This window comes from Melospiza georgiana, chromosome 8 (genome assembly GCF_028018845.1).
Source record: "Melospiza georgiana isolate bMelGeo1 chromosome 8, bMelGeo1.pri, whole genome shotgun sequence".
NCBI lineage: Eukaryota > Metazoa > Chordata > Aves > Passeriformes > Passerellidae > Melospiza > Melospiza georgiana.
In genome coordinates, this window is record NC_080437.1 from 21,508,372 (window position 1) to 21,528,734 (window position 20,363).

At 37.0% G+C, this 20,363-nt stretch overlaps 1 protein-coding gene across 1 annotated transcript; it reads left to right on the top strand.

The window, feature by feature from the left end:
* The first annotated feature begins 153 nt into the window (after nucleotides 1–153).
* Nucleotides 154–18,974, top strand: LOC131086446 (protein FRA10AC1). The gene is made up of 14 exons (XM_058029462.1): nucleotides 154–235; nucleotides 3,614–3,690; nucleotides 5,657–5,749; nucleotides 5,833–5,878; nucleotides 6,697–6,773; nucleotides 7,453–7,536; nucleotides 8,007–8,091; nucleotides 11,263–11,308; nucleotides 14,007–14,120; nucleotides 15,123–15,165; nucleotides 15,618–15,742; nucleotides 16,345–16,383; nucleotides 17,609–17,693; nucleotides 18,126–18,974. The coding sequence occupies exons 1-14, from the start codon at nucleotides 203–205 to the stop codon at nucleotides 18,166–18,168; spliced, it is 990 nt and encodes a 329-aa protein (XP_057885445.1). The 5' UTR covers nucleotides 154–202; the 3' UTR covers nucleotides 18,169–18,974.
* Nucleotides 18,975–20,363: the final 1,389 nt, after the last annotated feature.

The following is a 20,363-nucleotide window of genomic DNA, read 5'->3' on the forward strand; positions in this document are numbered from 1 at the left end:
CCCCTCCCCTCCCGTGCCGGCTCGCCCTCCCCCGCGCCCCGCTGCCCCGCGCCGCCCGCCCGCGGCGGAGGGAGGGACGGAGGGAGGAAGGGAGCCCGCGGTGCGGCCCTGCTCCGCCTCTACCCTGCTTTCCGGGAGCGCAGCAGCGCCGGGGCCGGCAGCAGGGCCGGGCGGCGGAGGCGGCCCTCGCCGCGCCGCGGCCATGGAGCCCGAGCAGCTGCGCCTTTCCGCGGCCGTGAGTGGGGCCGGGAGGGAGGGATGGAGGGGGCCCGGCAGAGGCGGGCGGGGACAGGCCCGGCGGAGGCCGCGGCCTCCATGGCGGCGGGGCCGGGGCGGGCGGAGGAAGGGCCGCCGGGGCCCGTCCCTGTGCCCCACTGCGGCGGCGGAGGAAGGGTCAGGCGGGCCGGGACAGCGCTGGGCCGCTGCAGGATAGCCGACAAGAAAGAACTGCTTCAGAAGCGACGTCTGACTGGCCGGTGTTCGGTTTCTCCCTGAAGCTCCACAAAACTCTAATCCTTGATGTCGTGATCTGCTGTTAGCTACCTTTTAGTCCTACTTTTTCTTTCATAGCTGTAATAAAGGGGAAATATCTTGCGAGTGCTTTTTTCTCTTTCTTAGGGCCGTTCACTGTATAGTATATGCAGGCACGCCTTGTAATAGGTTTTACAAGGAAGAATCAAGTTGCTTATTCTCAGGTTTTTGCACCAAGTGGGGTGGCAAAACTTCATAGACAACATCAAGGTGGGAAGAGCATGTTGCAGTGAAGCATTCTGACCTTCCACACAGCATCTTTTATCCATCAAGGATGGCTCCTCAAGTCCTCTTATAGATCCTGTGCTTCCTTCATACCCTCCCCAAATAGTTTGTACCAAAACAAGCACTCAGGGCTGTTCCAAGTCACATCTGGTTGTGAGCAGACACCGCCACAGACCTATGTGCTGGGCAGATAAAAGGGAGGATGGGCTTATGAGGACAGTGGCATGACTGGGCCCGAGGTCAGGAGCCACGAGTTGGGAATATTTTATAGGATTGTTTTGCCTTCTTTCTTCTTCTTGACTATTGTTTCATGTTCAGTCACATGTTGTGGTCAAGAGTGGACACATTTCACAAGTGTGTGTTTACCTCATTGGAGAGGCTTAAAGGAGGTGTCTTCTCTGGATGCAAATACCTGCTGTAGATGCAGTGCTGGGCAGTCTGTAGTGTCCTGAATTGATGTCGAGAGTTGGTATCTCAGTTTGACATCAGTTGTGTTTTGTGTGGGTTTTAGGAGCCAAGAGTGTAGTGGACTCTGTTCTGTCTCCAGTTGTTTCATCATTAATTAATCCAAGATGTTCGGATTACTTAAGTGTGAGCTAAATGTACTCCAAAGCATATTTGTGCTTGTTTTAATTTTGTGGTTTCAGTTTGTTTTATTGTTTGGGAATAAAAAAATCAAAGTTGGCGCAACAGCAAAATACATTGTACCATTTAAGTCAGCTTTCAGGTTCGTGTTTTGAGAAAACACTTGGTATTTGTATTAGTAATTAACTAGAAGCATTCTGAGTCTCACAAATTCCGTCAAAGCAAAGTTTGTGTTGAAGGGCTTACTAAATAGTGAAAGTAGTTATTTTAAATTCTGTTGATTGTGCATGTCCATGTCTATATCTGCTAGGTTAGGCACAAAGCTTTGGTATCTGCTTGTCTATTTCTACAGTTAAATATTAAATATGTTTTCCTTATCTGGGATTGTAGTTGTCTGTTTACATTGTCCTTCCAAAATGGCAAGGTTCATTTATGGATGGGGTTCTTTGATGGAGTTCCTGAAATGAAGTAGGCATGTTTTACCAAGAGTCAGGTCATCTTGGACCTGAGGTGAGAGGTTAGAAACCATTCAGTCCCAGTCTCTGTGAGTGTCACCCAGCCCTGCTGGAGCTGCTGCTGTCAAACCCAGCATCAATGCAGCACCTGTCCCGCTGTTGCCTCAACAGACGAGTGATCCACAAGTGTCAGGAGTGATCATCAGTCATGGGTTGTGTTGTTTTTCACTCAGAATTTTTATCTGTGAGGTATTGCAGTGATTCAGAAGAATGTCTGAAGCTGTGAAGAGCTTTCCTGTTGGAAAAGCAGCCTAGTCCTTAGCCAGACCTGCCCTTATACTCACAGTCAACTTCACAAAAGGCAGTCACCAGCTTCTGAGAGCCCTACAGTATGACTCTGTTGGAGTAACTTTTCTTGCATCCTTTTTTCTTTTATTTGAATCATTCCTGGAATCACTTGAGAGCTGGTTAGTGAGGATGTCTGTTCCTTTCCTGGGGTATATCATCCAAGGGCAACTGCTTTGTGAGAATCTCCTTTCATTTGAGCTTTCTCACCTGTTTCAGTACTTCATCTGTCTGGGGCTTTCATGGTCATGGTGTTGGCTGAGACTTCCCAGGCGTTGAGTGTGAAGGAAGCTCTCGGTGTTCATTTGGGAAGCATTACTAATGCCATTTAAAATATTCCCAGATTAGCATGATATTTTTTAAATTTAGAGGCCAAGTGTGCAGCAAATATATTTGCTGCATACTTATAGAGTGTTCAGATTTGCTAAAAACCATATAAGCTTCATTAACAAAAGTAGTGACAAGTTGACTACTAGAACCACCTAGCTATGAGACTACATTGTTGCTGCTTTTTTGCAAGTGCATGAGGATGGTTTACAGCAGAGATCTGCTGCAGTTGTTTATTTGGTTTGGGGTTTTGTTGGGGGGGTTGTTTGATTTTTTGGTTTGTTTCTGTTTTGTTTGGTAATGGACGATTTTTATGTCTCATGGGAAATAGGAAATAGTTCAGAAAAAGTTCTGATTTTCTTTTTTTGAAATATATATGTGTAGGAGAGTTATGTGTTCTTCAGAAGCATCCAGAAGAGTGGGAGGAACATTACAGCATTTGTTTATTAATAATAATAGCAAGGGATTTTTGAAAATCTTAAAATGAGTCCTTCACTGACAGTTTGAGAAGACAGTGTTTTACATATTGTGCACAATACAAAGCAGTTGTTGGTGTCAGTAGAGGGTACTCTGACTCCTCACCATGGCATTTCTGTGAGGTATTTTTGTCATCAAAATCATCATCTGGAGTTGGGTCTTTTTTTCAGATTTACAGCTACCAGTGTAAGATCTAATGATCTAAAATGTTGCATGACAGCCCAATAAACTTTTATTCCCATTTTCCTTCATTTATAATGTGGACATATCACTTGCTGTCATCCAGCCCCCTGAAAGACTAGCTCCTGGGGAAGATATTCATGGTTGTCTTACATAAGGAACGTTGTTTAGAAAATAAAAACCCAAGGTGTTTATCATACTTCTGGTTTGCTGCACCTGTGTGAAGATTAAATATGAGGACATATGCATATAAATTATCTGTAAAGTGATCTATTTTACAAAGTGATCTTTCTTTGCCCTGTATTATTTGGAATATGCTTTGCATTGTCTGTGGAATTTTGTTTGGCTTAGACATGTGAGAATTTGCACTAGTTCGCTTGCTCTCTGTCTCTCTGTCTTTTATTTATGCATGATGGACAGTGCTGATTTGTAATGATGCCATATCCATATTGCATTAGCAGATATATTGACTGGTCTATTATTTCCAGGCACATGGCCATGGAGGCTATGATTCTGATTTTAGTGATGAGGAGAGTGGAGAGAAGTCTCTGCAAAAGACTAAAAGGTAATGTAGTACAGAATTAACACTTTGCATTATGTATTTTGTACAAATGGCCTCTTAGTGTGCATACAAGGTGATGCTGTTGCATGTAAGGTCTGGTGTTGAAATGGTTTTTGAAAAAATCAATCTCTTTGATTTCTGCATCTCCTCATCTCAAGCTTGCCAAAGCTTGTCATCTCCAGGGGCAGCTGATTAAGAGCTGTTCTGCCATCTCCATCTGGTGTGTATTTGCCCCTCAGTTCTTGGAGCAGAGTGTTTTGTTTTTCCAAGCATTAGTATCCACTGCTGGGTTTTGGCAGCACTGTTCACACCACTGTGATCCATCAGGACAAATGGAACTGCTAGGAGAGCAAGGCAAAAAAGGCCAAGTGGTAGCAGGCTTTGTAGATACAAAACACATAGAGATACAAAGTGAAGAACTGATGCTACTTCTTTATTATTTAATTTTTGAGGAGACCTGGGAATTGGTAAATTGTGTTGTGATCAATCCTTGAAATGCACCTGCACATCTCTTATTTGAGATGACCTTGGCCAATACTTTCAGTAATTTGCACAGTTAGTGACCTGGAATTTTGTAGTCTGATCTGATTTATTTGTTAATTTATTGATTTTGCTTTTGAACTGCAAAACACCTTGACACTTTCTGCATCATACTGAATATTTGGCCTACACTTTGCATGTACTTTTCTTACTTTTTCTTGTCTCTCCCTTGCTCTTTTATTGGACTTTATTTAAGAAGACTTTCTGGAAACTGTCCTAGGACTCTTGCATATTTTTCCTTTGTAGGAGAATTGAAATAATGGATTTTGTAGTGTCTAATTGCATTCTGGGGGGAAAAAAATCATGTTTTAATCTTTGAAATAATAGCATGCATTGTGCCATTTAATTTATTTAATAAATACAGCCATTCTCCATTAAAATAATCACTGGTTTTGTTCAGATTTCATTTTATTTAGGTGCCATTGCATATTCTGCCATTCCACTTTCTAGGTGGAATATTAAGTAACCATCAGAAGCCTTTCAAAAATACCATTGTTATCCTTGTTCTGGCACACAACTGCTGATTCCCCGTAGGGCTCTTACGTGGGTTCCTTTTTTGCTCTATCATTGTATTTATTTTTACTTTAAGGAAAATAGTAGTCTTAAATTCTCTCCAAGTTGCTGTTTTATAGACCCTTCTTAAGGGAATTTTGTGCTTACAGATCCTTTTGAGTAAATGATACCTTAAGTTTCTAGAGTCCTATATTTCACAGCTAGAAACAAATTCCCTGGCTTGTTTTCTTCAGGTTTCTGATTACCATGCTTTCTGCCCACTGATAATTATGGGAAAAAACCTTTTCTTCATCTCAGTTTATGAATGAAATTAACTAAATATACCTTTTACTAGCTAAAATGTTTAACTTTTTATTACTTTGTTGAACCCTAAAAGTAATTTTAGCTGTCTACTGACAAATATGGTTCATTACATGGCAATTGACTTTCAAATTTGTAATTCTTGTGATTGCACTACAAGATGCAGAGCTGTTTAATGAGGTGTTGATACATTGGCATGAAAGGGTGGAATAGGGTTACTGCCAGTCAGTCTTTCTCAGTGAATGCACTGTCCTTCCTGTTCCTACTTTCCTGTCCAACTGAGATTTGTAAAGGACTTTAAATATCAGAGTGAAACTGAAGCATCTTCCAGGTTTTAGCATTGTGATTATATAGTGATAATAAAAACAAGTATTACAAATTGCTGTTTTAAGCAATTGCCTTTAAATGCCAGCTGGAAGCAAATGCCTTTCTGATTTTGTTCTACAAGTGAGGTAAAGTCCAAGCTGATGTTGGTTCTGAAGTTTCATTATATTCTTGTAGAAAATAACAATATAACAATTTTTGTTACTCAAGATAGTGCAAGGTTTAGCACTTGAAAATTTTATTGCTTATGAAAAGTTCTTGACTAACTTTTCTTTCTATTTCCCACCTTTAGAATACAGGAAAATGCCCTTCTGATAAAGCCATTCCAAAAACCAAAACAAGGCAGTGTGGTTCACAGACAATTTGCCGCTGAAGAATGTGATAGGTATCTTTTATATATTGCTTTTGTGAGACATTTTCCTCTTAATGGAAAGATAGTTTTCATTGGAACATGTTTGTTATTAACAGGGAAGAAGCAAGAAAAAGAAGATTTCACTTGATATCGATGGATGCTGTATCCTTCTGTTTCATTTTTCAGGTTTGAAGATGGGGCAGAGGTTATCCATTGTGGTAAAATACTGGGATTTCTCAGTTACCACAATCAGTGATAGTGCAGCACCAGATACTGAGTCATTCCTCAGAGGAGCTTCTTTTTGCTGCTGAGATAAAAGTGAATTGAAAATCTTTTAAGAAGCCATATATAAAGTTTTTATTTGTGAAGACATTTATTTTCTGAATAAGTAATTACACATTTTGCTCAAATTGTGGTACAAAATGTGTTTCAAATTATGTTTCTGTTTTGGCCTCACAACGAGGCCAAAGTGTTCTAAGAAGCACTACATATTTTTCTGTGATTTTCATTTCCAAACTAAAGCATACAACTTTTATTTGTTTGTTGGTGGTAGAAATGTAACAAATTATTCCATTTTAGTAGCCAGATTGTTTTTATAATAGAAAAGTACAAACCTGATTTAAACTAAAACTGCAGTACAAAGAGGCTGTTGTCTAAATCACAGTTGAAAAAATGAACCAAGTTTCTGTGTATATGCATACAGAGCATCTTTGATAAAGGTTTTATAAATGAAGAATGAGGTTTTAAAGATGAAATTGCCTAGAATTCCTGTATTTGGAAATTAGCTTCTATGAGAGGTTATTAAGTAAAAGTTCCTAATTAACTGCATTCTCTTTTGTTTTTTGGAAATTACTAAATTGTTTGTGAGGAGAAAAGTCTTTCTCTTAAATATATAAAAAGATTTTGGTTGGTTTTTTTTTTATTTAAAACTGTGGCAAAAGGAAATAAGTTCTGAAACAATCCTTAATCGCTTTATTCAGTATGAAAGACATAAGAAGTTTGTGCATGACTACATTTTATACTATGGCGGCAAAATAGAGGATTTCCGAAGATCTGGGTGAGAGCTGTTGGCAACCTTTCCCCTCCTGACCTCAAAACTCCCTGCTTTGTAAAACTGTTGAATATATATCATAGCTTTGGGGGCAGAGATGGATGTAGCTGTGTGTCAAATTACTAATTATTTTGGTCACAAATGGTAACTACAGTAATTGGAAATACCCAAACACAAAACTGTCTTGTTTCTTTTTGTTTTTATATTTTTTGGTAAGACCTTACCATGAGCTGAATTATTCTTGTTTTGTTATGTAAAAGGAAGGATGACAGGTGATCATTAATGGAGGGTACATTGAGAAATATCTGTCAGAATCTTCAAAATAACAGTCTGAAATACTTCTGAGTGTGCAGAATTGCTATCCAGTGTCCAGAATAATAACTTCTTTAGAGCTATCCATTACTGCCTTTTAACATCACTGTCCTCAATAAAGATTATAAAAGTGTTTTCAGACAGGATCAAGTCATCCACAATTTCAGTGGCCTTTTTCAACTGTGAGTTTTTTTATTTGGGAACAGGTATGCCAGGGAATACATTTTTGGTAGTTTTATTTCATAGAAATATATTCCTTTATGCTGTGAGGTAGAGATCAGAACTCTAAAATATTGATACTTACCAAATTATTATTTGATGGCTTTTCATTTTAATGTTACATTGTACTAAAAAAAGGTGTGTCCTTTTACAGAGCAAATGACAAGACAGATCTGGATGTTATTAGAGAAAACCATAGATTCCTGTGGAATGAAGAAGATGAAGCAGACATGAATTGGTACCTGAAACTATTATAGGATATGTTATTTTTAGATTGCTTGTACTAAATTTGTGGTTTCCCTTACTAATTAAGAATTACTGTGCATACTTGATCATTCTTTGATGCATTTGAAAATGAAAGACCATTAGAAGGTCTTTCATGTTGTAATATTGCTCAAATGCCAACATGAATTGATGACAGAAAGAACTAATAAATAATAGTGATTCTCTGAGATCCAAATAACCGTTCAAAAACTCTGAAGAAAGCAGAGTTTGAAAAAAATACAGTTTAGTATGTACTGTGGATTTATTTTATATTTATTTTTCCAGTTTTATGGAAATTACTCCTTAGTTTAATGATTATGTATCTGTTGCATTTCTAGGTCTACAACTTGTGTTCTTTCAATGAAACCACATGTCTTTGTCTTGCTAATATCATTACAATGTAAAGTAAATTATGTTGTCTTCTATATTACTTTTTTGTTTCAGGGAGAAGAGGCTTGCAAAGAAGTATTATGACAAATTGTTCAAAGAATACTGTATAGCAGATCTCAGCAGATACAAAGAAAATAAGGTATCTTTCCTTAGTGTAAATCATCTTGGGTTTTGAAGTATAACCTTTTTTAAAAATTGCCTTATGATTGTGGATATGTTGTAAAACCAGAATGTTAGTACTCCTTCCATAGAAAGGGAGCTCTGAGAATTTGTCAAGTTACTTACAAGCAGCAGTTTGAATCCAAGTATTGTCACTGCCTCAAAAATGTGCTTCTGTGGGAATAGGAACATTTCTGTCAGATGATGTTTTATGAAGAGGTACATTGTGTGTGAAAGGCAGAAAATGCAAAGGGGTTAAAGAAAGAAGGCTGGAGAGGTTGCTTGGAGAGGAGCAGTAGATGAAGCCTAAAACCCCATGGAATGTTACTGTTGAAAAAAAAGTCTAAAAAAGAGTTTTGTACTTGAATGCTGGCAGAAACAATTTTGGAAAAGTCTATTCTAAAGCAGCATCTTTTGCTGGTTGTTCTTTTCTGTTTGTGGAAACAGGATTTGTATGTGCCTTGTAAATAAATAGAATTTCTGAAGAGGAGCAGCCCAATTCCAGCACCAGGTTTTCTTCTTAACTGGAACAGCCTTTGTTTTTTCCAAGTTTTTGGCTGACTAACTTCTTAGTCAGAGAGTATACATGAATTTCCTATTGTGTTTTTCCAAAGACTGGTGCTGAACTCAGATGTGTCTTGATGTTTCTAGCACACAGTAACCCAGTCTATATAGTTCTTTTCAACTATTTTATAGTATTGAAAATTACATTCACTGGTAAATATTTGCAAGGACTGGGCTTAGCTCTGTTAAGAAAAAAAGCTGACCAGTCATCTAAAGACAATTGGGACAGTAAAATACAAAAATGCAGTTAAAATCAACAAAAGCTAAAATGCTGAAGATGCCTTCCCTTCTTTTCTGATTAAATTTGATTTTATTTTCCTGTAGGTATTTCCTATCCCTCAATGTCCATTCCATCCCCCATCCCCCCAGCTGATTTCCCTTGAGCATGCTTACAGATTTTGTTTCTCTCACTACTGTGCCAAGTTTCCATATGTTTGCTGTCTTTTGTGGGAAACTGTTCTGCCCCAGATTTTTTTGTGTGTGTGTGTGTGTCTGTGTGTGTTTTCTTGTGTTGTGTGAACAGTATTTCCCTGTCAGACTTCAAGTGTGTCTATCCTTTGAGGTCACTCTCTGTTCCCATTTATGCTCCTAAGTCATTACCTCTATTTTTGGAATTGCCATGTCAGCATAAGTGCTGTGTCAGGCAATTTGTAAAATATATATGCTTCCTTTTCTCAAATACATTCTGATCATGTGATAGTCCTTTCTTAGAAATTCTTAGAAAAAATAGAAGAAAGTATGAGATTTTTCTCAGTGACTGATTTATCCATGCCCATGTTTGGTACAGAAGGATTTCAAAGCAGGCTTTTTTCTTGGAAGTCTTAAATAAGCTGCTCATCCCATTTGCACTGATGGAATACAGTCTGTGCTTTCAGATTTTTCCTGCCTTAATTTTTATTTCTGCATCTCCAGAAACTGGAAGCTGGATATCTTTAGCCCCCTGTGCCTTTTGCTTTACAGTGCTGGTGCTATGAGAAGTGCTGGGTAGATAAAAGCTTCTCAGCTAGTTGGCCTTTTGCATGATAGTTGTGATGCTTCATCTTAATATAAGAAATTCTTTTATAGTGAGAACAATCAGTTGCTGGAACAACCTCCCCAGTGGCACAGTGGGATCCCCATTGCTGGAGGTTTTTCCGATGCAGTTGCCCAGGGTGATAGATAATCTCATCTGGGCTCCCTTCCCCATGGAAGGTTGAAGCTGGTAGTCTGTTGAGGTGCCTTCCAGCCTGAGCTGTTCTTTGGTTCTGTGATTCTGTATCATGCTACTTGGTGTGAAAGCAAAAGTTGGAGGTCAGTTTTCTCTGTTGTTTTAAGTACATATATTGCACAGATTGAGACTTGCACTTTGCACAGATTGAGACTTGCACTTATGTGCTCATCTGTCTTTTCACAGCTGTAATTGTTTGCTACTGGCCAAAATCTTCTAGTTAGATTGGTTTTCTAAAGATCTCTGCATAGAAATTGTAGCTCAGATCTCTTTAGCAGCTTTTCTTCTGAAGTTAACCACTGTTTTACGAAGGACTGGATAAAGGTTTCATGGGAGCATCTCCTTTGAGAATCTGAAAAATAAGCAGAACCACCTACTCAAAAACAGAAGCTCAGAAGAAAACAGATGAGCCCCTGAGGCCACAGGCATGTTCCAGTTGCTGGTACTCATTTGCACACACACACACACACACACACACTGCTGGGACTCCCCTGCTCTCATCCCTAGAGATTCTCAGGTGCTCTCACAGCCAGAGCTGCAGACCCACTCACCCTTCTTGCTCCCAGGCTGCTTCACCTGCTGATGACCAAGTCTGGCTTGGTCTTCACTGGTGTTTGCATTTAATCAGAAATGCCAAGGTGAACCTCTGGTGTGAGGCTCTGTAGAGACAGTGGAAGAGTGTTCTGACAGCTCTTGCTTCTGCTGGGTCTGTTACTCCTGACACTTTCCCCAGGTAAGAGTTTTCTAGGTCAAGGTTGTCTTTGAACCTTCAGTGCATCTTGTCTGCAAACTTTGAGGCTGATAAATGACCATCTGTATTGTCAGATAGTTCTATTGTCAGCTTTGCAGTGCAGTGCAGGAGGGTGCTCTGCATTTAAGTTTTACTTTGATATGCACTGGACTGGAAATGTTCCCTTTGTTGTCTTATTTTCCTAGAGAATTTCTTATTTGCTGTCTCTGTACTTTGTTTTCTAGCTTAGCAGATTGGAAGTGTGTCCTATTTGCTAAGAAATGAAATCTGTTTGACACCTGGTCATTAAATAAAATACATTTTATTATTTTGTTTTCATTTCCAGATTTCTAGGCCAACTTGTCTTGTACTTGGCAATGTTAATATGTTTGTTTTTGTAATTGTTTTTCAGCATGGAGGACTTCCTGTAAAAATAAAAATACAAATACTTAAACTGTTTTTATTTTAAAAATACTGTTCTAGCAAGCTGAGGCAGAGAGATATTTTTAATTAAAAGAGAAAAAATTAAATTTTCATGACCAGAATTAAAAGGATGAGCCACATGAAGGACACCAATCAACTGAAATTAGTCTTTACAGTGCTTAATATATTGACTATTCACAACTCAATTTTGGTTCTTATCTTAACAGTTTGGATTTCGATGGCGACATGAAAAAGAAGTAATTTCAGGAAAAGGTAATGCTGTCTTTCATTTTATGTTAGATTTCTTCTTGATGCTCCTCTTGCTGCTTTTGGACATAATTTTGTTAGATAATATTTGATAATACCTGTAAGTTTATCAGATAATAATGTACAATAAATTGACATGTCTTTCAGCTTTCCTGTTTTATGCTACATAGGTTTAGATTGCACGCTGATCTGCACATATTACAATTAAAAGAGCATATAGTTCATTTTCACAAGGTCACTTCTGTAATGAGCACCACCTTAATATGTTTGATAATGTAGAATTTCATGGGTGGGCTTTTTACCTGCTTTTCTCTAGCAGTTCTTCTACCTCATTAGCAGCTTTTGATACCTGTAATTGAAATCTCTCAGTAGTTTTCTTCAGGATATAATTTATTGATTAACAGTTTCTCCAGTGCTGTTCTGCAAAACTTTTTAATTAAAGTTTCTTGTGTGAGACCTGTCTTAGACTAAACTGATTTTGAAAGCTTTGGTGGGAATGATTATCATGTCTCCCAATCCTGCCTCTAAATCAGCACCTTAATTCTGGGTGAGAAGTCTTACCAGTGTGTTGCTGGGACTTTGCACAGTGGTCCTTGTTCCATGGCAGAGGTGCTTGGGCTTTTTCAACATGCTGAGCAAGCAAGCGAGGTGGGTCAAGTATTGCTGTTCCTGGGGTGGAACATACATACACTTGTGGGTTTCTCATACACTTGTGGGTTTCTGAAGTCATGGATGCACATGCCAGAATATTGCATGGAGTTGCTGATGAGTTTCACTCAGTTACAGTTGTTTAAACAGCTGTTGCAAACACCTGTATTGTAATATATTTCAAACAGTTAGAAATGCATTCATGATTTAAAAAAAAAAAAAAGTATTTCAGAGTAGAAAGCATGAACATTAATGGTGGGGATTTTTGAACTGTAAATGTTAGAGCCTCTAAAGGTAGTTGTAGTCATATGTTGCATTTAGCACTACACATTATATTAATGGATAGTTACATTTGATAAAATTACATGCTGTATTGAATACCTTACCAAGATAATTAAGATTAAATGAGAAGTAAATTATTTTTATGTCTTCGTGAGGGAAAAATTATAGCTTTATATGTTTAATATGTGGTACTTCATATTTTAAAATGTGGGGGAAAGTGCAGAATTATATATTCCAAGCTTTTTAATGGGATCCTAATGAAAAACGAGCAATGGGAGCAGGAGTGGGTAAATCCTCCCTTTCACCACAGGGGGGCGCGAGAAGCCAACCCGCTCGCGCGTGTCGGACGTGCTAAGTGTGGTTCCAAAAAATCCTTTTAAAAACACCCGTGGATCATTTATGCTATTTTACAATATAAATCAACCATAGAAATTGCTTAATTAAATGTAATAACGCATCTACACCTACCTGACTGATAATTAGCGTTAGCATTAGCCTTGTATGTACCTATTGTATGTACTGCTGTAGATGGGTCAGTGGTGATGTACAGTAGTGATGAGAGCCACTGCTGGTGCACTTTTACCAAGGTTTGGAGGTGGTAACAAGGGCATGCAGGAATGGAGTACTCCCATTTGGTTGCTTTGCATTTGGTGCCTGTCTTTGCATGGTTACAAAAAAGAAGGGCTAGGATAAGTGAAAGAAGACGTGATGTATTACTAATTGAAAAGGCCAAATTGTTTCTTTGGCATCTTTCGTCTTTGCCATAAGTTTTGAAAGGAGATCATATTGGAGATTGCTATGACATAGGGTATGATAGCCATACCTTACGTGGGGTTAAACATACTTAATGTATATTAATTTGAAACTTGCTTTTTAGTGAGAGTTCTGGTTTTTTTCTTTACTTCAAATGTTTGCATTGCAAGTGGTGTTTCATTACAGAACTGAAGTATCTGAGGACACTGCCAATCCATCAGTTAGCTGCTTAAGCAGAATTTTCTGAGGTTAATCGTTCACCAACAGTTCTGCTTGTGAGCCTATTAATGCACATCCTTTCTGCTGCTCTGCATACAAATCAGTCTCTGCAAAGGGAGTGCATGTATCTTTATTACACCAATATTGGGACTTCAGTGGTGCAAACAAAATTGATTATGTGCAGATCTGTTTTAAAATCAGTGTTGCTTTCACATAATGAACCAAAGGAAGCTTTTAAAGCTGACATAGCATTTCTAACGAAGTTGAATTTCCTTTTCTTAAAGGAAAGGTATTTATGGATATTCACTAGAATACAAATTGTATGTCCTGTATGTCAGGTACACTAGTTACATAAAAAGCATGTGGGCATCTTCGTACTGTACAAACCTGATGCTTTGAATAATTTGATGTCATTAAAGATGCATGTCTGAATCACAACTTCTGATCCATCAGCATCTGCTAAGTAAGTAATCATTTGGGGTATAGGATGTATCCTGGTGACGTTCATTTTTTCAGAGTTCATATTAGGCTTATTATTTCATAATGTACACTCTCATCCATACATTTCAAAACACAGATATGTTTTTTCCTTTGCAAATAGGCAATATTGGACAAGTACGATTGCTTTGTTGTTCCCTGTTATTATTTCCTTAATCTATATGTTATTTTTAGATTTGTGGGGTTTTTTTATTTGAAAGAAATGGAAAATGAAAACCAAAAACAGAGCAGAACTGGAAATAACAACCCCATATTATTAATGTTAATCATTGAACCACAGTTTGCTGGTTTTTACTCTTTACAGGTCAGTTTTCCTGTGGAAATAAACACTGTGAGGAGAATGAAGGCCTGAAGAGCTGGGAGGTGAATTTTGGTTACGTTGAACATGGTGAAAAGAGGAATGCACTTGTAAAATTGAGTAAGTCAGCCCTTCTAGGATATGTACACTTGAAAGAAGACAAGTATCTTGTACTTTGAATGTTATTGAGTGAGACCCAGTGATAATAATATGAGTTCATGACAAAGGCAGAATAGGAGATCATTTTGTTGAATTAATCACAGGTAGTAGTATGGTGCTCTTGATTTAGAGAGAGCTGCTGTTATCATTATATATGACAAAGTTGTTACAGATTAAGAACTTTATTCTGTATAAGTAGCATACCATAAAATTTGAATAATTGGCTATAAGCTGTTTCACATAGAAGCATTTCTAGTTTAATGGACAATACTGCATTGCAAGGAGAATTTCAACATTGTCATTGCTCATTCAGTTACTTGGCTTGGAAGTCCTTAGGGCTTTGGACCAGACAACTTCTTGCACATCTTCGACTTTACTGATTTTATTTTAAATATTTGAGTTTTCTTCTAAAAAAGAATTCTCAAGTTCTATTTTTAAACAATTTTCCATCCTTACATCTCGACTGTGATTTTCTCATTCAGAACTGTGTACATGATGATCTGTTTATCAGATAATTAGACTTAGTACAGTTTATACAGTTACTTCATGTAAAATGAGTGAGTAGTGGGGCTTTTTCCTTTTGTGCACAAGACATTCCACGTGGGAGCACTTGGTCTCTGACAAAGCTCTAAGAGATTTACACGTCTTCAGTGTAATTGCAGAAGAATTGGATCTGTGCACAAGGATCCATAAATGGGATGTCTGTACACTGATAGTTCTTTAATGAAGAGCTGCCAGTGCTAAACTTGTGATTGTCCTTTGCATTTAGTAAAATCTGAGTTTGTACTAGAGACTTTCATCATGTATTTTTTCAATCCTGAGTGCAATTACATTGTAACTAGTGTTTTGAAGGAAAAGTTGCCAATGTTGAAGGATCTAGCTATAACTAGTTTTGTATTTTTCTTAATTATGCTTCAGGTTATCAGATTCTTGGCTGCAGTGTTCTCATTTTCTCTTTTTCAGGACTATGTCCAGAATGTTCCCACAAGCTAAACTTCCATCACCGGTAATGAAATATTTTGAAAATAATGGGGACTGAATTACTGATAAATTACAATTATGATGAGCAGCACACAGGGACAAAACATCAGTGAGATGATTAGGAACTTCATTTATCCTGAAACAGCATGAATATTCTGGAGTTCTTATAAAGCCACTGACTTGTCACTGTTGAGAGTTAAGATGCTCTGCTAATGACAGCACAAAACCCCCAGGCTGGAAGAATTCCATCCCTACCACCACAGAAGTTTCATTTGCTTAATTTCAGCCCAGTAATTATTTTTCCTCTATTTCTATATAGCACTTTTTTTTTTTTTTAACTGAATCAGTTTTTTTCTGTTTAGCTACTGATAGGTGTCTGAAAATATGACAAATATTTGACTGAATTAAATATTTCAGATTTACTGTTGCATAAGAAGTACGTATAACAGAGGAGGTGTACATTCATCTTTTTTAAAGGAGGAAAGAAGTCAAAGCATGCAAGAAAAGAGGCACAGCTGCACAGAACTCTAAGGAGCCAAAAAATAAGAAGAGAAAATTGTCACGTTCAGCAAAAAAGAAGTCCAAAAAAAAGACTGGTAAAGGTAAATTTAAACTTTAAAACTTCAGTTGTTAAAATACTCAGGTTAATTGAACCTGAGTTTTGCAACAGATTAATAGATGGAGACATATTATTATGTATAAATACTTTTAGTTACACAGAAAGATATGTAACTTTCTTGACTGCAACAAAGGTAGTCAAAAAGGTAAATTTCTTAGGTAAAATTTCCTAGATGCAGAAAAAAGATAAGTTTCTTATATTTAACAGAGAGGGACAGCCTTTTGAAAAGTATGCACTGCAAGGGAAATTTGTGCAAGCATTGGATGTTGCATACTAGAAAGGGTTGTGAAGTATTTCATTCCATGAGGCTTTGGGGTTGAAAGCCTTTTGGAAATGTTAGATAACCTTTTTACACCAGGGATCTTGGGTTGACATAAATAGGCTCAAACTGATGACCTTTGCACTCATTTAAAAAATCTTTTTATTTCAGTGTTTGCTCTCTTTCTCTGAATGTGGTGTGTGCATGCATGTACACATCTTTAGTGTAAGAGATTGTGATAGAAAAATCTTTGTAAACAATATAAGATAACAGATAAAATCAAAAGCTGTTTACTGTTTTTTTTTTATTTTGATATTTCTTTACAGATCAGGTTTCTTCAGACGATTCAGATAATTCTGATAAAGGTATTTTAGTATCCTTTATGGTTTTGTAATAAGTTGTATAATATCATAGACAGTTGTCATTGATCTTGGTTTTATTAGCTGTCTGTTTCAATATTTTATATGATAAGAATGCTGTCTGAAACAAGGAGAAATATGAAGGTTTGCATATCTTGGAGAAAAAGTGTAGGGAATTTTAAGAGGAGATTGTTTAATCAAAAAATAAAAATGTGGGCAGATAACAGAATGAAAATAATCAGAAAAAATGAGAAGTCAGGTTGTTGCAAAAAAGAGCCGAGGGTGCAAAAATAGGTACTTTGTTAATAATTTCATGTTGTGTAGTCTGTACTGTGTAAGGATAGTATTTTTCTGATATAATAGCTACATTTTCCTTCAGGGAGTTAAACTGATATGTACTCTTCTCAAAAAAAAAAATTAAAATAAATCCTAGGCTTTAATTAATGTCTTTTCCAACTACCACCTGTAGTACCTCAGAGACCTATTTATTGCAGGTGGATGCATTTAGCCACTGCTTGTATCTCAGTGAGTCCAGTCTCCAGTTCCTTTTTTTGTGAAACAGGCCCCATCTCCTGGTCATGCCAGTCCTTGTTGCAGACTGTCTAAAGTGATTGACTGTTTTCACTGCTCTGCTATACATTTTTAAGAATGTCCTCACCCCCTAGGCTTTCCCAGTTAGATACAGGAAGACCTGAAGCACTTTTCTTATGATTTGGGCCATGCCCAAATTTGTTTTGTCAGGAAACTTATTGGAAGATTCGGGGGGGTGGGGGGTGGAGTTTCTTATCTGAAATTCCTGTACACTGATATGAAATAGTTATGCAATAATCCGTGGTTTTTTATAATTTCATTTACTGATAAGTCACAATTGATAAGAACTATTGTTTAAGTAAGGTAATTGATTAATCTAGTATCACAAATTGAAACTATATTGTGTACCTGGGTTTGTAATTATTTAGTTTTAGGAAAAAAAAATGCTATGTTGCTGTTGTCAAGATAATTTTTTTGACATGGCTGTTGTTATGTTTCACCAAAACATTGCTTTGTGATACCTAAGAATCTTTTTGATTACACTAATTAGCATTGCAAAACATTTTCATTTTCACTTTATGCAAAGTGTTCTGTTTATTCTCATGGTTGCAATTAAACATTGCTTCTAGCAATATACCATCTAATTTTAAAAAATATTATTTTAAATTTTATTTTGTAAGCATTTTAAATTTTTTAACAGATTCAGATGATAGCAGTGCTGAAGATGGTCCTTCAGAAGCTGACTCTTTGAAAGGTCCTCTACAAGAAGCAGATGAAAAATCACGGTTAGTTTGATTGAGCTTGCAGCTACTGAAGTGTACAGGGTCCATTCAGAATTGCAAGACAGAATTGTCCAGTGTTGCAATGAGTGTTCACACATAAAAGGTTATGTCAAATCTCTTTCCATGCAATGGACCTAAAATTGTGTATTTAAAGAGGGGACATACACAACTCTTGAGGAAAACCTTTGTTAAGCCACTGCCATAGCACTGCTGCCTTACCCCCTCTATAGCATTATTATCTTAGTGGCAGGTCCTAAGGGTCAGCTCACACAGGGAAATGTGAAGGGTATTGGAATGTAGTGAGTAAGTCAAAATTATCTATACTTTTCACAATTCTAATCAGAAGTTTGCTAAAACTTTTTTATTCAAAGATTATCTCCTAGGTACAAATCCAAAGCAGAACTTTCTGACATTTATTTTTTGTTGTTGTTACAGGGAAGAGGAGTTTCATGAGTATTTTCAAGATTTATTTCTCTAAAACTTGCATTTGATGTTGGCTGATTTTCTTCATGAGTTGTCAAGATGGAAGTCTGGAAATCCAGTCATAATTTTCCAGAGACCCCTATCTGCCAGCATACCTTTTCTACAGTCACTCATATGGACCATTTGGGTGGATTTTCTTTGTAGAAGGATTTAAATCTAAAAACTTTATTTCTTGTAGTAGGCTGCATACTCTTGAAACAAGAGAAATAATTTTTCAGTTCAGTGCAAAATATATATGGCACCCAAACTTATACAAACAAGAATATAGTTTATTAACATTACAACAAGGAAGTTCACTGCTTTTTATTTGATCTCAAACTTCAGTTATTGCCAAATTTTTGTAAAGGAGCATTTTGTAAGATTGTGTGAGTAGTTTAAAGCCATACACTTTATTTATATTTTTAATTTATTAAACAGGAATTAATAGCCTTAAATTTATTGGCTATTTAGATTTTAATATTTGGGTATTAATCTCTGTAAATATTTTCAAATGCTATTGGAGAACATCGCATTTTGTCAAATATGTATTCTATCTCTCCTACTCCTTTAAAAAGTTTGTTTTATTGTGACTTTCTTTTAAATTTTAGTTGTAATGTGATATGTCTTACAATTCCACCTATAAAAATATGTTTGGTTGGTGAAATTTTTGGTGTAAAAAATAACATGCAGCTTTCTACTGGAGTTGTACGTGACTTTCATGTTATCTGTGGCTTCTGATCTCCTTCCCATTGACTGAACGTTAATCCTTCTTTCATGTGTAATCCTGAATTTACAAATAAAGCCTGTATATTGCTTGAGAAATGTACTGGGTTCATCTTCTTTCACTTGCAGCACATCTTTAAACATTCATTCAGTCATGTTTCCAAAGAAACAGACTGCACATGAAAAAGTACTATGCCAATATTTTTTCTGTCTGGTGAAAATTACTTTGTATATGAGGGTCACACTTTTTAAAATTAAGTTTTCATGTTAATCTGAGTAAGTTAATGTTGTATAAAATATATTTTTGGTAAGTACTTCTCACTGTAGGCGTAGAAAGTATTTCTAGTAAGTATTTGATGTGGACACCAAAACAGCAGAGATGGTTGTAGTGTATTTATGAACATTTCACATGCGCTCATATGAATAAGTTAAGAACTCTATTTACAAGTATTGCTTACTATAATTACATTTTAAACATTTTGTACTTACATAATAGATGTACAAGGACATATATAGGGCGTCCTTGAGTAAGAAATAAACATATCCTTGCATGAAGGCTTCTTTAGGTAAGAAGGGGGATTTAAAGGTTAATTCTCTGTCATCTTGCAAGCTTGACTGAGAGTCAAATCCAATCTGCAGCAATCTGCTTAAACGTGTGCAACTTGCCCCAAGGGGCTTCTCTTGATTGTGTTGCTATTTTTGTTGCTTCAAGTATTGTATATTCATTATATGCTCTGAATAACTAGCTTCTCTTTGGGTCTTTAACATACAGTTATAAAAAGTTACACTATACATATTAAATACATAATTTAATACAGTTTAAACAAAATTACATTATCAGACAACCTTGAAATGGTTTTCTTTAGCAGCGGCATTTAATAGAGAAACTAACGTGATACCCAGTTCTATGTCATAACTGTTTGCATAAAATACTTGGTTCATTTACAAGTCAGAATGTTGTGAGTGTTTGGAGGTTTTTTGTGGATTCCTTTAATTTTGAGTGAGAAATGTACACAGTTATCTCTGTTCACAGAGCATTCTTAGAAAGGTTTATAAAGAGCAAATTGCTCATTCTCCTTCCGTATGGATACGGAGGGTCCTTCAGAGGAAAGAAAAAGCGTGGGTCTGCTTTGTTCAAAGGAGCAGGAAAAGTGGCAGGATTGAGTCTGAATGTTGAATTTCTCTATTGCAGGAGTTGCATTTGACATCCACCTCCTTAGATTTGAAACTTGTTCCAGTGAATACTCATGTGTGTGTCTAACATAGTGGCCATTTTCCCTCCTCCATGGAGGAGCTGGCTTCCCGAGTGGAAGGTACGGAGTGGACTTGAGGGGGAAGGTCAGTGTTCATGAAGAGCTAATTTGTGTGCACTCTGTCTACTTGGTTTCTTGTTATCTGGTAGAAACACAGGTAATGGCAATTTTGATGTGTTTTACTTCCGCTTTGCTCTCCCTCAGAAGATTAAATTGATGCCAATTAATTGGTTTT